This window comes from Periplaneta americana, chromosome 12, assembly GCF_040183065.1.
Source record: "Periplaneta americana isolate PAMFEO1 chromosome 12, P.americana_PAMFEO1_priV1, whole genome shotgun sequence".
In the NCBI taxonomy this organism is placed as follows: domain Eukaryota; kingdom Metazoa; phylum Arthropoda; class Insecta; order Blattodea; family Blattidae; genus Periplaneta; species Periplaneta americana.
In genome coordinates this window covers 147,449,174-147,465,621 of record NC_091128.1, presented here as the reverse complement: position 1 = coordinate 147,465,621, position 16,448 = coordinate 147,449,174, and the positions used below count along the sequence as shown (strand labels likewise).

Sequence of the window (16,448 nt, the reverse complement as noted above, 5' to 3'; positions counted from 1 at the left end):
TATTTCAAGTGATCCATTTGTACATTTTGATAAACGAAATACCTCCTGAAATTTTCTGTCACCTAATTCCTCGTAAGAATTCTCTCTTTCCACTAAAGAAACTTTACGTTCATGCTCTATCCAAGAAATTCAAGTAGGCTATTGTGCGATAATAACTGTCTTCGAAATAAACATCTGTGGCTCTGGCCGCCATTTTGCTTTACTTGCTCTACTAATCACTGGTTATCTCTTTTAACCGCTCGAATATGGCCGGTTAGAGATTACTGCGGTTAACCTCCTATTTAAGTCGTAACCGAGGTCGATCCACTGTAAAAATGCTTAACAAGCGGTTAGGTGACAATTTTAACTGGTGATTACACTAACCGACGTTGATGCACGTGGGCATTAATGCTCGACCATGCCAAAATGTAGTAATTATACACCTGGTAGTAGCCCTTTAATGCACCTCATTAAAGAACACCTATTCATTATAGTTCAGTTGTTCAGCCAATGAAAAATCACCATTGTAAAAGCGCAAGTATCAATTATTCTCGGATATGCAATCGAAAGACAACTAGTGAAAAGTCACGGAGGCTGGAAATCCAATACTGTCACAGAAGGTTAATTGTAAATAATATTCAAATAAATTCAATTTGTCATCTCGTTTTTCAATTCTAAATCAATTTCCAGGTTATATCAAGACTAATGTTCATGTTATTCTCTAGATTATATCAAGGTCAATGACATTCGTTCCTCGGAAAAATCAATACTTTCGCATCTGCGCACATCTCACAATTTAGAAGGTCAGTTCCGCTCCTCACTTACATAACCGTAACATGAATACTTATGAATAATTTCAAGTTAGAAATATGGACCAGCATAAAAAGTCGTATGAAACTTGCCTATAATGGTAATTAATATGCTCGTATGAAAATTATGAAACTCGCTTGTGCTCGTTTCATAAACAAACAGTCCACATCTGTGGAGTAACGGTCAGCGCATCTGGCCGCGAAAGCAGGTGGCCCGGGTTCGAATCCCGGTCGGGGCAAGTTACCTGGTTGAGGTTTTTTCCGGGGTTTTCCCTCAACCCAATACGAGCAAATGCTGGGTAACTTTCGGTGCTGGACCCCGGACTCATTTCACCGGCATTATCACCTTCATTTCATTCTGATGCTAAATAACCTAGATGTTGATACAGCGTCGTAAAATAACCGAATAAAATAAATAAAATAAACAAACATACTCGCGTCTTAATTACTACCATTATAGGCTCACTGCATAATGTACTATTCTGAAAAACGATTACTGTATCAATTTAACATATCAATGGCCTCATTCAAAAGGGAAACAACTCGAAATTGAAAGTTTTGAGAAACCTGAATTTTAAAGATTCATTTTGCTGTGAAATCTAATTAACACATTCTAATTTGAAACTTAAAATATAAATAAAACATCATTAACAGAATTTGGAGTACAGTATTTTCAACCATCCTGTGATTTATCACAGCAACATAATGCTTTAAAATGCAGGTTTCTCAAAACTTTAAATTTTGAGTTGTTTCCCTTCTGAATTGGGTGAAAATACAATCCTTATAAAAATAACACGATGAAGATGATTTCCATTTTGTTCCACACACTGTCAGTCTTGTGTGTAGATTACCCATCACATTGTGTAGTATAGCCACAAGATTTCGCATACTTCTTTCTGGATTTGCTCTTTCAGGCCCTGGAGATTACATGGCAGTAGTATTTGAAAGACTTGCACTTTCAAATACCATCAAAGGATGGTGAACAGATCAGACGATCTGGTGGGTCATGGAATATTTCCATTCTTTGAGATGAGTCCACTGCAAGAATGATGGATGTCATTTGGAATACATTTTGCAGGAGAAGCAATTTAAAGTTTGAAATGCTTAGAGCTCAAAGCTTAACTGTGATTTTCCGATCATTACTGGACAATGACTATCAGTGTTAATGCAATATAACTCTGTATGTACATTCTATATGTTTTAAACTATGCATTGACAGTCTTGGTTCATTTTCGACAAGAAAGTGACATCCATCATTCTTGAAGTGGACTCTTCAGATTTGATTAGCAAACAAACTCCTCAAATGTTCATGAAAGCCATTTTATAGTTTAAGCAACACTTTTGAAGAGTTTCTGGCCATTGTTTTGAATTATTTTCTCATCGAAAAAATCTGCTACAAATTTTGCTTATGTGCCTTTTTACAACAATGAACCGAAGTTTTTCACGATGGCGCTTAAGCCTGGTTCCCGCGGTACTTGTTTGTGTGATGAATTCTAAGCTGGCAGCATTGAAGTCTGCTCTATATGCTTGCTCGCTGGAAATAATGTGCTCTGGTGGCTAGCTTGCTGGATTTCGAGATTAGATTTATTGCTATTTTTCATGTTGGCTTGCAGGCTGGAACCAAAGATAATATAGTATCACCGCTGAAACCATGTCACCAGGTTTGTTGTTTTCCAGCTAAATCTGTTTTCTCTATATTTCTTAGTTTCTAAGAAACAGCAAATAAATTTCGGACTTTAACTGTTTTACACTTCTGGTTTAATTACCTTATTACGACATTTACTATTGTTAATGTAGAACTTTAGTTGTTTTCCACTCACAGTTTAGTTTCTTTTTTATACATGAGTGTTGGCAACAGATGAAACAGCAGATGATTTTCCAATCTGAACTGTTAAAAGAGCCAGCTTTGTGTGAACAGCAACCAGCATAGTAGCAAACACGGGAGTCATCGGCGTACTCACCAGAGAACCAAGCTTGCTGGCCAGCAATGAAACAGGCACCGTGGGAATAGTTCTGAAGAGATTGCAAGGGCCATTGCAATGATGAAGGAAGGCTGCAGATTTTGCTTTGTCAGAGTTATAGACTTGTGAATGTGCACAGTGTTCAGATTCAGAATACCTAAAACTGAGAAAACTGAAGAAGACATCTGACTGCATCCCCCCCTCTCTCTCCCTTAACTCACTCTCTTAAACCACATGTGCACATGCACACACACACAAAAAAAAAACCGCAAATGTTTTTCTTTTTCATCGATCAGTAAACATGGAAATACAAACACAAATGGAACCCATCTATACTAATACTAAATCTGTAGCCAAAGTTTTTCTGGTAATTTTCGATTTTCCAAAAATAATTGGTGTTAATATGTATAATTAACCATCCTGAAACCGAAAATCGCTTTTTTGAAATTTTTGTTTGTATGTCTGTCTGTCTGGATGTCTGTTACCTTTTCACGCGATAATGGCTGAACCGATTTATATGAAAATTGGAATATAAATTAAGTTCGTTGTAACTTAGATTTTAGGCTATATGGCATTCAAAATACTTTATTTAAAAGGGGGGTTATAAGGGGGCCTGAATTGAATAAATCGAAATATCTCGCTTATTATTGATTTTCATGAAAAATGTTACATAACAAAAGTTTCTTTAAAAATAATTTCCGATAAGTTTTATTCTATACAGAATTTTCATAGAACTGATATTTAATGAGATAAATGAGTTTTAAAATTACAATAACAACGCCATCTAAGGCGCTGTACTGAAATAAAAACAAATGACTTTGTCTATAAGGGGCCTTGGACAACAACAATTGAAAGCTATTAAACATAGCCTACAGAGAATGTTCCTGTGTTTGTATGAAGTAATATCGGAAGCTAATTAATTGTTTAATTATTATTTCACCATTGGAAAGTGTAGTTTCTCTAGATGGGCATAATTCTACAATGTTATTACAGTAACTTCTGAAACATATAGCAAGTAATATAAAGTATACACATTAAAACTAAATGATATGTCAATCTTCATTAAACTATGGTTGCATGTAATAACAATTAAGAAACATGTTAAAGGAATTTTCATTGCACCAAATGATTGCTCTCTGGACCAAAATTACCGCATTTTAATTATTTAAATACAATTTAAATTAAGTAACATATTAAACGATTTATCCTTCTATCAAACACGAATGTTCCCGGGATCAAACGTCCTATTTTAATTATGTAATTACTTTATATTTATTTCTAACAGGTGCAGCAGAGCGCACGGGTACGGCTAGTGTATGAATAATGTTAAGAAACTCACCTCTGATTTCTAGCATAAAAATCAATCATACTAACTCATACTGTTTACTTGCACAAGAAAAATAGAAACTTAATTTAATTTCTTATAAAATAAAAATGCTTACTGTCAACAAGTAGAGGGTACCGCGGATGACTCTGAACAAACATGTCCAAGATGGGTTTATGGTTCATAATGTCCAGTGGCTTCGCCATATTTACCCATACAACACCATATTTCTTTAAGTAGTCAATTTCTGCTCCTTTCCGCTCATCATTCGTAATTATAGCTCCATTCAAATTCTAGTGATAAAGAAAGAAATAACATTAGTAAAAGTAAATTATGCAACTACCTTGAAATTCTATCATTTGGTAACTAAAACATATTATAAAATCATCATACTCTATGCCATTGTAGTTACAGCTAATTCCAATTGTGGGAAAAAAATGCCTGATATAGAATAAAACAATAAAAATCAAGTGTCATGTATTCACAACACCGATAAATGTGTTGATTAAGTGTATCTTATTTATACTTAAGAATTTAAAATCTAGAGCTCTGCACGAGTTCTAAATACTTTGTATTATAGGAGACAATTTTATTATTCTTAAAAGAAATCTAATGATATGATTCAGCAGTTATGATTCCCAGCTTATCTCTGTTTTGCAGGACGTGAAGTACAGAGTCACATTCATATATTTCAAATTATTTTCATTTCAACTAGGAACTTCGTAGCATACGGTAATATTTTTACTCTACTGTAAGAATCAATAACTGAATTGTGCTATGAAAGTGTTACAATGTTATCTTTATTGTAACTTCAATGGTCTCAAAAACTTTTGTATTAGTTTTTAATCTACACACTTTATAGGCTTCTTTCAAAATAAACGTTTCTTTGTCACAAGTTACTACACTTGCATTTTAAAAACGATACTGCAATATTGTGCCTAATATTTAGGAGCAATTACCACAAATTACATTCACTATGAGTTTATTCAGTAAATATAAAGGCCTTCAACTTTGTCAACAGAAAGTAATGTGAAAGAGCCTTAAGAATATAGAATCCTGACGAACATAATCAATATCATTAAGCAAATGTATGAACACTATGAGCAGTCACATCAGTGGCTCTTCCACCTAGGTGGCCCGGGTTCGACCCTCAGCCAGATTGTGATGAAATTCGTAGTGGACAAAGCAGACGTTGCAGAGGGTTCGTTCGTGTGATGAAGAGTTGTGTCAAATAGTGTGTGTGTTTTGAAATTGATCTGTGTGTTGAGTATTTGATTAGGGTGTGTTTTAGTGTGTCTGTATATTTCATATTGTTCTAGTGTGTTGAGTTTTTGGTTTTTGGTTGTGTGTGTAGGATTTCCATGTCTGTATTTATGTTATTGTATGTGTGGTTGGCATTAGTTATGTGTTCGGCATATGTAGATGTATTGTGTCCTCTGGTTATTGCTTTAATGTGTTCTTTGTATCAGGTTTGGAATGATCTGTCTGTCTGTCCAATGTAGAAACCCAATACAAAGAACACATTAAAGCAATAACCAGAGGACAGAATACATCTACATATGCCAAACACACAATTGATGCCAACCACACATATAATAACATAAATACAGACATGGAAATCTTACACATACAACCCAAAACCAAAAACTCAACACACTAGAACAATATAAAATATACAGACACACTAAAACACACACTAATCAAATACTCAACACACAGATCAATTTCAGAACACACACACTATTTGACACAACTCTTCATCACACGAACGCACTCACACAACAGGCAGCGAAGTTGAGATGACGCCAAGACACAGAAGGCTCTGAGGATGGTGTCAAGTAGCACCGAAACAGCTGTAAGCCGCACATGCTTACATAATTAACATGAGTAAGATCGCCATTTAATCAATTATTTATATTCAAGTGTTAACAGTAGTGTACGAAAGATTCAACATGAATAAATTTTATCCTGGAACAGGGCACATTTCAAACCTATCCTATGCGTGCATTATATGCATGTCAGTTGTCTTACTTAATCGGCCATATACATGATATCCTGCAACATTAATAGCACACATCAGTACATTAACTAACTACCTTTATTTTGTATGACACTACGTGGTTTGTTATAATAAATAGCGCATTTGCTATCAGTTTTAACTTCTTCATTCTGTACAGTTTTCATCAACACTATCATCATTGTCGCCATAGCATTCGTCTACAATCGTCCTCTGTTCTGTCCAGCTGGAGATGCTACACTTTTTGAAGCTCTTTTCAACAAGAGGGCATTATATGCATGCCCATGCATCACGAATCCATTGAAAATATAAGATGCACAAACTATGTACTTATAACACCAGAACTTGATTCTGACACGTGTATACAGCAATCCAAATTCCGATTAACAATGTTGACAATTGAAACACCAGCACGGGAAGATATTCACATGTGCTACCATCTTAGAAGTTCCAAGGGAGGAAAGTCGCGCAAGTTGTATTTTTCAGAAAAAAAAAAAAAGTGTGCAGGATATTAAGAGTAAATATGGTATATTACGAGATGTCAAAATAATTATTCGTTTTAATCAAAACTGAGCAGAATTACGTATAGTTATTGAGATTCCAGTACCTTGAGGTTACCAATCCTTGCAATAACAAATTGCCGAGAAGTTTCAATACTTTCCTGTTGGAGCAAAGGATTATCACGAAACCTTAGTTCTTCCAGCTGAAGTAATTTATTTAGTTCATTCATGGACTCCCACTGTTGAAAGAAATCAGAGCATAATGTAACAATATTACTAGAAATATTTTTAAATAAATAACAGTGCCAATCACAATCAATGTTACATAATTACTTGAGATATGATGAATTTAGCATTTTTTCCAGTAGTTAACACCTAATTCTTTCATATAACTCCAACAACATGTGGAAGAATCACAGAATTCATAAAAGACGCAGCCACTTGGCACAATAAAAATTACAATGTCTATACTCATATGTTGTAGCAAATACGGGGGGGGACCTTCACGCGTGCATACACACACATCTCCCAAGCAGAGATGATGTACGGCGTAACTTAAAATGCAAACAAGAATAAAACATTATGGGGCACGTTCATTACAATTTCACATTATTTAAGATAATTGTTTAAATTAAATGCATTGAATATTTGGTTATTTCTCCCTTAAATTTTGTAGAGAACAATGGGATGCGTCCATAACAATGAGATGTCTACTATACGTGAAAATAGGGTAATTTTTCCCATATTTACTGTTTTTGTTCCCCTAAAAAACAAAGGAAGGAGGTTTCACTATATTTTACTGTCAAGAACTTTTTAAATATCTTATTCCATCCTTTATGTGGATTAATGTTAATCTCAGAGTGATTCATTATAGAAACTATTTTTAATTTCACAGATCTTAAATATATGAAAGTTAGATAAATTTAAAAGACAAAAGCATAAAAGAGAAATCCACTCTGTAGCAAAAAATCGTATCAGAAGTGTTAGGTACTGTAACTTACGTTGTGTATGTTGTTTTGTGAAAGATGGATTTGCTTCAGTGCAGGGAACAGTCTTGTTTTCAGTTCTGGTTGACAGACAGGGAAAAAAACTTCACTTACACCCACGTTAGATACATTCAAATATTCCAAACTGAAACATTAATACATTTCATTACTTCATCTTTTATAATATACAGTTCGCCATACTGAGGATATAAGAATAAATTAATAATGAAAAGCCACAAATTTTGTCACATTTGTACACTTGTAGCTATCAAATGCTTTCACTTTCTTCCCATTTTCCTACAAAGCTAATGTATATATTATATGTATTTCTAGTCTTTTATGGGATATTTTCTCTTCACTCTTATTTGTTGGTACCATCAACCGGGTATACTTTACACAAGGAGGGTAACTTTACACATTTTTAGAAAAAATGCTTAGATGGCAGCACATTAGAGACAATGTGTAGCAACTCCGTGGAACTGATTCTGTGTGACAACAGCACATGTGTGTAGTAGTCTGAAGTGTGTGCCATTATTAAAGCTGCTATACACTATTGTTGCTGGTGAATTTCACGAGGCAAGTATTTTTACTCTTTTTTCTATGTGTAAAAACTTTGTGTTGTACTGAACAGTTCAGTTCATACATTCAATTGTGACTAGTATTGTATGAAATTATGAAGCTTTCAGACGCGGGAAATGACTGCCTGACCAGTTTTTCGTTACATGTGCTACCCTGCGAGAGGGAAAACAAGAATGATAACCTAATGTACCTCTGAACGGGGCAACTTTACACAGATGTGAAGTGTTTATGGACACTAATTAAAAATAAAAACTCTTTTTAATATGATGTATAATGTCACTATTAATGGTGGTAGGATAGGAGAAATGATAGGGGAAAATAAATGACTTTCAAACAGACAAGGTCGTTACTTGTAGATTATTATTATCATTACTATTATCATTATTATTATTTTAAATAATCTGTGGCACGTCAGCTCTGAAGGATCAATGCCAGTTGAATCGTTTACTGCAACCAGTAGGTAGCAGTATAGTCATGTGGTTAGCATGACGCTATCTCTCAACCGTTGGACCGTCACCAGGTTCTGAAAAGGCTTCCTACAGCACCTCCCCAGGAAAATCACAATGTAGCAGCACATTCATGAACAGCATATAACCATTTATTGTACTGTTATTACATTTCTTTACTTTTATATAAAATATTTCATTTTCAGGAATTTACCAATATATTTTGTTCCCACTGTGCTAACTGTAGTGGGCTAATAAATTGCGAAACACATCATATTGTTCAGAAATGTTTTACCTTTCCAATCCCAGTACTTGAAACAGTGCAATGTTGGGCCATATTGAACAGAAACTCGATTATAAGGCAAAGTAAATATGTGTGTAAAGTAACCCCGTAAATGAGGCATCTTTACACACGTGATTATTTATTTACAAGTGTGTCATAATGCATATGTACAATCACTAGATTTTCAAATTTACTCAAATTAACCAGGAACATTCATATAAAAATTAATTTGTGTATCTAACTTGATAATCTTCAATTATTTTAACGAATAAGCAAAAAAAGTGTGTAAAGTAACCCCGGTTGACGGTATTTGAAATTTTGTACAAGACAATAATTTTTATACCACCCAAAAAAATTCAGGAAGACACATAAGACACAACTTATCTACACAAATTAAATAAAGACAACAAAGTACCATAAATGTACATAGTTTAAAATAGTTCTTGTCCTACCATGGAATTGTTCCAAGTTTGTTTATTTCTCTCCAGTCGTTAATTTCGTTTCCTTCTAAGTCAAGAGACTTCAAATGCTGCAAAATTCCACTTGGAGGAGTTTCAAGTGTTGTGATCTTGTTGAAAGGAACCTGTAAAAATATAATAGTGTATTTTGCGAGGTGTAATGTGAAAGAATAAAATAACTTCTTCTTCTTCATCTATCCCTTGTGCCTTGCAGCGTTGGGTCCTCCACCCATTTCTTGTATCTCTCCCGATCCAATGCCAGTCTTCTTATTTCCCGAATTTCCTTCCCTCTTCTCCTCACCACATCATTAACATATTGTCTCCATTCTATTCTTGGTCTACCCCTCCTTCTTTTACCTTCTACTCTTGATTCAAATAGAATAAAATAACTTTGGTATTAATATTTCAATAAGAATTTACATGAGATACAAACCTATGGATCAACAATTGGCTCTCTTCTGACAAAGGAAAAATTTTACAGTCTATACAAAAGAAACCAAATGACCTGGAAATGTACAAAAACTTGCCCAGGCATGTTCAAACATTTGTAACAAGAGCCAGAACAGGTCACGTTGTCACTCAATTGTACCTACACCGATTTCACATTTCTGATAATCCTACTTGTCTGTGGTGTAATAATCATGATGATCTGGAACACGTTCTTCTATACTGTCCATCCATAAACCACAAAAGAAGTAAATAAAATCATCAGTACCAGTTGCAGAAGACAGCCCTGCAGTATATATTGACTACTCTGGCTACTAGCAACAAGCATCTATAATGAACACCAATCAAAATACCCCTCATTTCTCGTGAAAAACAACTGAATATACTACAGTGGACTATAGTGGACTCTATGTTGTCGGCAAACAGCTGGATACATTAAGAAGATTGATTGATTACATGAGATACAAAAATTAACTAATGAAATCAGATTTCAAAACCAGCATTTTTTCTTAAGAAACGTTATAAATAAATCTACCATTCAATTTGAATTATTTAGTAAATTAGATTCAGAGTTATCTGTCGATTTCTCAAGAGTTAATAGAAGTTCACTAGTGACTGAGGTAAGGTATGTGCATTTAACATATACTGCCTTAGTGATGCATGTGATGGCTGTACCTTATTTCTAGGAGAAGTAGGAAACAAACAATACACAATTTGAAGCCAGCACATTAAGTTCTTATTCCTAATAATTTTTAAATCTAGGTTTTATGGTACTTAACATGTCTATGTTGATAGAAACACCAGTGTTCTCACGTAGTGTTCTACTGCAACAAGCTGTGTATTCATTTAGAAATGCTGACAATACTGATTCAAATACTTTCTCTAAATTCAAGACAGTGTATTAAACTTTCACTGCTCTAATCACCACTATCGTATTCCATATATGATTTCCCTAACACAAGTTATACTTAATAAAAAAAAAAGTAAATACATTATATGTATACATACACATCACACATGGCATTTTCGGACGAGAGGGGGAACTACTGTAATGAAGATTTAAGAGCTTGGTGCAAAGTATACAATTATTTGCACCTTTTATCAGTGGATGAATTTGTAAATAGTTAGCTACAATAAAACCTCGTTATAATGTTCCCGTTTTTAAGGAATAATATGAGAAATCCCAGCAGAATTACCTAATACACAATGTTAACTGATTCTCACTTTAAGGAACCCTGTTTTAAGAAAAATCACTCATTTAAAGAATATATTTGAATGGATTTGCGATACACAATTAGTTTTAATGAAATTCCAAACCTATTTCAACATTTGTGATCAATTATTATAGAAGGTATGGTCACATCAATGTGGCACTAGCAACATTACACTGTGATCAATGAATATGCATCAATATCTCGACTGAAAATAAGCTTGCAAAAACATGATGAATGTTTACATATAAAATTGTAAATTTAATTGCAGTACCAGTACTTAAAAGTATGTTAGTGTTAAACATGTTAAATGTTAAACTGTTTACTGTTAACATCCCAACATGTTGATTGAACATGATTTGGCTTTTGTAATTGTCTCTATTGCTTGTTACATGCCTTGAAAAGGAAGAAAATGGAATGTGGATGCGGCAATATCTTACTAAAAGACACAATGCAGAAGACATTCAAAACGAGCTTAAAATTCAAGATCGATTTGGAGTCAAAAACTTTCTGAGAATGTCAGAATACAATTTTAATATAGTACTGCAAAAAAAACTTCTTGATATATCAAAGAAAGACACACAATTAAGAGCAGCCATTTCACCGGAGGGGGGGGGGGTAAAAAAAAATACAGTGCGATTATCATAGGAGCTACGACATGATAAATGTTAAAGGAGCGAGTAATATCATATGATTCTTTCCGAAGTTTTACGAAAGTTAATATATGTCACCAAATATGACCATTACTGACGTCAACATATCATTAATGTTCAGTGTACGACGAGGATGCGAAAACTCTCTATTATATTCTCGAAAACAGTTAAATAATAATTCTAGTTCTCTAAAACAGTCAGCCTTCTTTGTTTTGTCTCTGTAATCTTTTGCAGACACATCCCACGAACAAGGCCTTTCCATCAGTGCAGTAATCAATTTTATTGCAACAGATTTTCCTTCGTCCACTCCAGTATTTCAAACAACTTACAACAAATACCAAGGAACGTATAAAAATGCTCCTAGTTATACACCACAAAATCGGAAGTTAGTTGTTGCTATGGAAATTACTGTCGGTGACTCAGGAGAAGATGAGAGCGGACTGAGGAGGAAGAAATGTGAACAGATAACGTACGACAACACGTGCAATACTGTTGTCACGCCAGGAGAAGTTGCCAGAAGTACTTAGACGGGGCAGAGGGGAAACAGTCGCGCATGTGCACCGCGCTGTTCACTGCAATATTCCTGTTCCACAAACATCTACTGCACGTGTCTAAGAATCTTTGCGACTTTGTGAAATAATACTGGGGTTTTTTATTGTAGTGTTTGATTTGTTTCAACAGGACGATTGTTTTCAGTATACCGCAAGTCTTAATATTGCTTTAGTTATCGTTTGCTTTTAGTGTTAATAGTGTCGATAACATAGTTAATAGCAGGGAGATGCACTAATCACCTTTACTTTTTAACTTCGCTCTAGAATATGCCATTAGGAAAGTTCAGGATAATAGAGTTTGAAGTTGAATGGGTTACATCAGCTTCTTGTCTATGCGGATGACGTGAATATGCTAGGAGAAAATCCACAAACGATTAGGGAAAATGCGGAAATTCTAGTTGAAGCAAGTAAAGCGATAGGGTTGGAAGTAAATCCCGAAAAGACTAAGTATATGATTATGTCTCGTGACCAGAAATAGAACTATAAAAATTGGAGATTTATCTTTCGAAGAGGTGGAAAAATTCAAATATCTTGGAGCAACAGTAACAAATATAAATGACACTCGGGAGGAAATTAAACGCAGAATAAATATGGGAAATGCGTGTTATTATTCGGTTGAGAAGCTTTTGTCATCTAGTCTTCTGTAAAAAAATCTGAAAGTTAGAATTTATAAAACAGTTATATTACCAGTTGTTCTGTATGGTTATGAAACTTGGACTCTCACTTTGAGAAAGGAACAGAGATTGAGGGTGTTTGAGAATAAGGTTCTTAGGAAAATATTTGGGGCTAAGAGGGATGAAGTTACAGGAGAATGGAGAAAGTTACACAACGCAGAGCTGCACGCATTGTATTCTTCACCTGACATAATTAGGAACATAAAATCCAGACGTTTGCGATGGGCAGGACATGTAGCACGTATGGGCGAATCCAGAAATGCATATAGAGTGTTAGTTGGGAGGCCGGAGGGAAAACGACCTTTGGGGAGGCCGAGACGTAATTGGGAAGATAATATTAAATTGGATTTGAGGGAGGTGGGATATGATGGTAGAGACTGGATTAATCTTGCTCAGGATAGGGACCAATGGCGGGCTTATGTGAGGGCAGCAATGAACCTCCGGGTTCCTTAAAAGCCAGTAAGTAAGTAAGTAATATAGTTAATAGAATTTATGTTATTGTATATTATTAGTTTAGGTTTATAGCAGTTTTTTGTTTATTGTAAATATGTCGACAAAGAGGAAACAAGGATTGACAATCTATAGCGAAGAAAGGAACATTATTGCAAGTGTAAAATAATTCTGTGATGAAGAAAAAGAACAATAGTGTCTTTGCATTCCTCTTACGAAACCTACAGCAAAGGCAGAAAAACATTCTAATCTATCCACAAGAAGAATACAGCGTATAAGGAATGAAATGAAAGACTGCACAGAAGAAAGTGCGTTGTCGACACCTGAGGGAGAAAAAAAACGGAAACGTCCAGACTACCGAAATGCAAATGTAGATGACTTTGACCGGAGATTAACAAAAACGATTTAATTGAGAATTTTTATTTGAAAAAGAAAGAGGGCCACCGGCGTAGCTAAGGAGGTAGCGCGTTTGCCTGGTGATCTGCAGTTGCGCTCGGGCATGATTTCGATTCCCGCTTGAGCTGACTACCTGGTTGGGTTTTTTCCGAGGTTTTCCCAAGCAGAAGGCGAATGTCAAGTAATCTATGGCGAATCCTTGGTTTCATTTCACCAAATACTATCTCTCCATCATCAATTCAATCGACACTGAAGAAGCTAGTAGTTATTAATCTCTCCATCATCAATTCAATCGACACTGAAGAAGCTAGTAGTTACTACAGTGTCGTTTAATAACCAAGTAAAAAAAAAGTAGTACCAAATTGCAACAAACTTTTACCCCTGCTACAAGAGAGACATCATTTGAAATGAAAGACAACATTAAGACGAATACTGAAGGAAAAGTATTTCAGGTGGGAGAAGTATGCATCGAGAATAAAATAATTGAAGAGGAAAACACTGTAAATTAGAATATGTGAAGATAGCTACAGCAAATAAGGAAGCTTAGGGAAGTGGAAAAACCGATTTTGTATCTGAACGAGATGAGGATAGATAGGCCTACCAATTTAACTTTTCCCAAGTGCTGGCAGGATAAAAATGTTATGGGAGTTTTGACTACCATAAATGTGTCCAAAAGACTCATTGTTGTCCATCAGGGTGGGGGCGGTGTGGCTAATGGCTTTGTTGAGAGATTCGAGTTAATATACGATTATCATGGACAGATGATACTCCAACAATTTTGAAAAATGTGATAATGATAGTCATAGCGACAACAATGAAGATGCGGAATCCTTTATGTCTGACTTCGTTCCCTTGTAGCCAAGTAAGTGGACTAAAGTTTTCAGGTCAGAGTGTAGTGTAAAGTTTCCCCGTCCCGCCTATCTACTCCCCGCGCCAACTCGTAGCGCAAGACAGTATTTGTACTGCAGTAAGCGGAAACATTACGTCTCCTTCTGTTCAACTTAGCTTTAATTTCCATACACATTGTTACTCATGTTTCCTGCACGAGTAATAATCTGGCTACTGGGATGCTTATCTGAGCGATGTTTATAATAATCAACAGCGATAGTCAAGAAGGTCACATTCTTTCCGCTCGTCTTCTCCTGAGTAACGGACAGTATATGAACTGTACCAACACTGCACAAGCAAGTGAATTGACTTGACATGTTTTCCATTCCTGCTGGAAAACACGCCAACATGTTAAAACTTCAACATACTCAGTCAACATGTTAAGTCAACTGAGACTTGAAATGTTAAATTCAACATGTTGTTGTTAAATATTTATCACAGGAAACAAGGCTTAAGGGTGTTTTAATTTCCACTTTCTGCCCTTTCTTGCTTACATTACATGAAAACTCCTTTTAAGGAAAAATAATTAGTCTCCAAGAGTTTCGTTAAAAAAGGATTTTACTGTATCTGTAAACATAACAAATTTTACATTATAATGAAATGACTCTTATCAAGACCTATGGGATGAAAATACATACAGGTACTGTACATACTTGCAAAATGTATATGTCTGGCCACATGACTGCACAGTTTAGTATTTGGGACCAGGAATAATCCATTCCAGCCATAATTAAGTGTTCAAGAGCTTGAAAGGAACCTTGAAGTTCAGTTGCTTGAAGAGGAATATCTAGCTGGTTTTCACTGTAACATATGAAACATTAATTAAGTGGCTGATTTTAAATACAAACAATATTTGTCCAACAATTTCCGAGACATCACAATAAACAGAAAGATGGCATGTCAAAAATCACCCTTCTGGCCTAAGTACAAAAACATTTATTTCTGTGACAATCTGGAAGTTGAACTTTCTTATAGCACCACAATATTTTGTCTTTATATTTTGTATAATGAGAAACTCAAGCAGAAAAGAAATTTATTTGAGCCCATTTTGACTATCTATAATAGTTCTGCACTTTGTATTACTGTCACAACTTCAATAAAAGTTATGCAATATTATCTGTTTCTGGGCTAGTTTCACCATTAAAATCTACACTAATAATAAATCTGTAGCCGAAATTTTTCTGGTAAGTTTCGATTTTCCAAAAATAATTGGTCCTAACATATATAATTAACCACCCTGAAACCGAAAATCGCTTTTTTGAAATTTTTGTTTGTATGTCTGTCTGTATGTTTGTTACCTTTTCACGCGATAATGGCTGAACGGATTTCGATGAAAATTTGAATATAAATTAAGTTCGTTGTAACTTAGATTTTAGGCTATATGGTATTCAAAATACATTATTTAAAAGGAGGGTTATAAGGGGGCCTGAATTAAATAAATCGAAATATCTCGCTTATTACTGATTTTTCTGAAAAATATTACATAACAAAAGTTTCTTTAAAAATAATTTGCGATAAGTTTTATTCCTTGAAAAATTTTGATAGGACTGATATTTAATGAGATAAATGAGTTTTAAAATTAAAATAACTGCCATCTAAGGCCGTGTAATGAATTAAAAAACAAATGACTTCGTCTATAAGGGGCCTTGGACAGCAACAATCGAAAGCTATGAAAGAACAGATAATGTTTCTGCGTTTCTATGAAGTAATATCGGAAGCAAAATTAACCGATTTGTATAATTAATTATTAATTCACCATTGGAAAGTGTAGTTTCTCTAGATGGACATAATGCTATAATGTTATCACAGTTTTTATTTTTGTTTGTATGTCTGTCT

General features: G+C 34.7%; 1 protein-coding gene across 1 annotated transcript in view; it reads right to left on the bottom strand.

Moving 5' to 3' along the window:
• Tbce (Tubulin-binding cofactor E) overlaps positions 1-16,448 on the bottom strand; it is a 32,540-nt gene that overhangs the window by 6,801 nt on the left and 9,291 nt on the right. The window contains exons 5-9 of the mRNA XM_069842204.1: positions 15,266-15,413; positions 9,337-9,467; positions 7,592-7,721; positions 6,698-6,829; positions 4,192-4,366 (exon numbers count right to left, since the gene is read on the bottom strand). Of these exons, the coding sequence (XP_069698305.1) occupies positions 4,192-4,366; positions 6,698-6,829; positions 7,592-7,721; positions 9,337-9,467; positions 15,266-15,413 (716 nt within the window). The remainder of the gene's footprint in view (positions 1-4,191; positions 4,367-6,697; positions 6,830-7,591; positions 7,722-9,336; positions 9,468-15,265; positions 15,414-16,448) is intronic.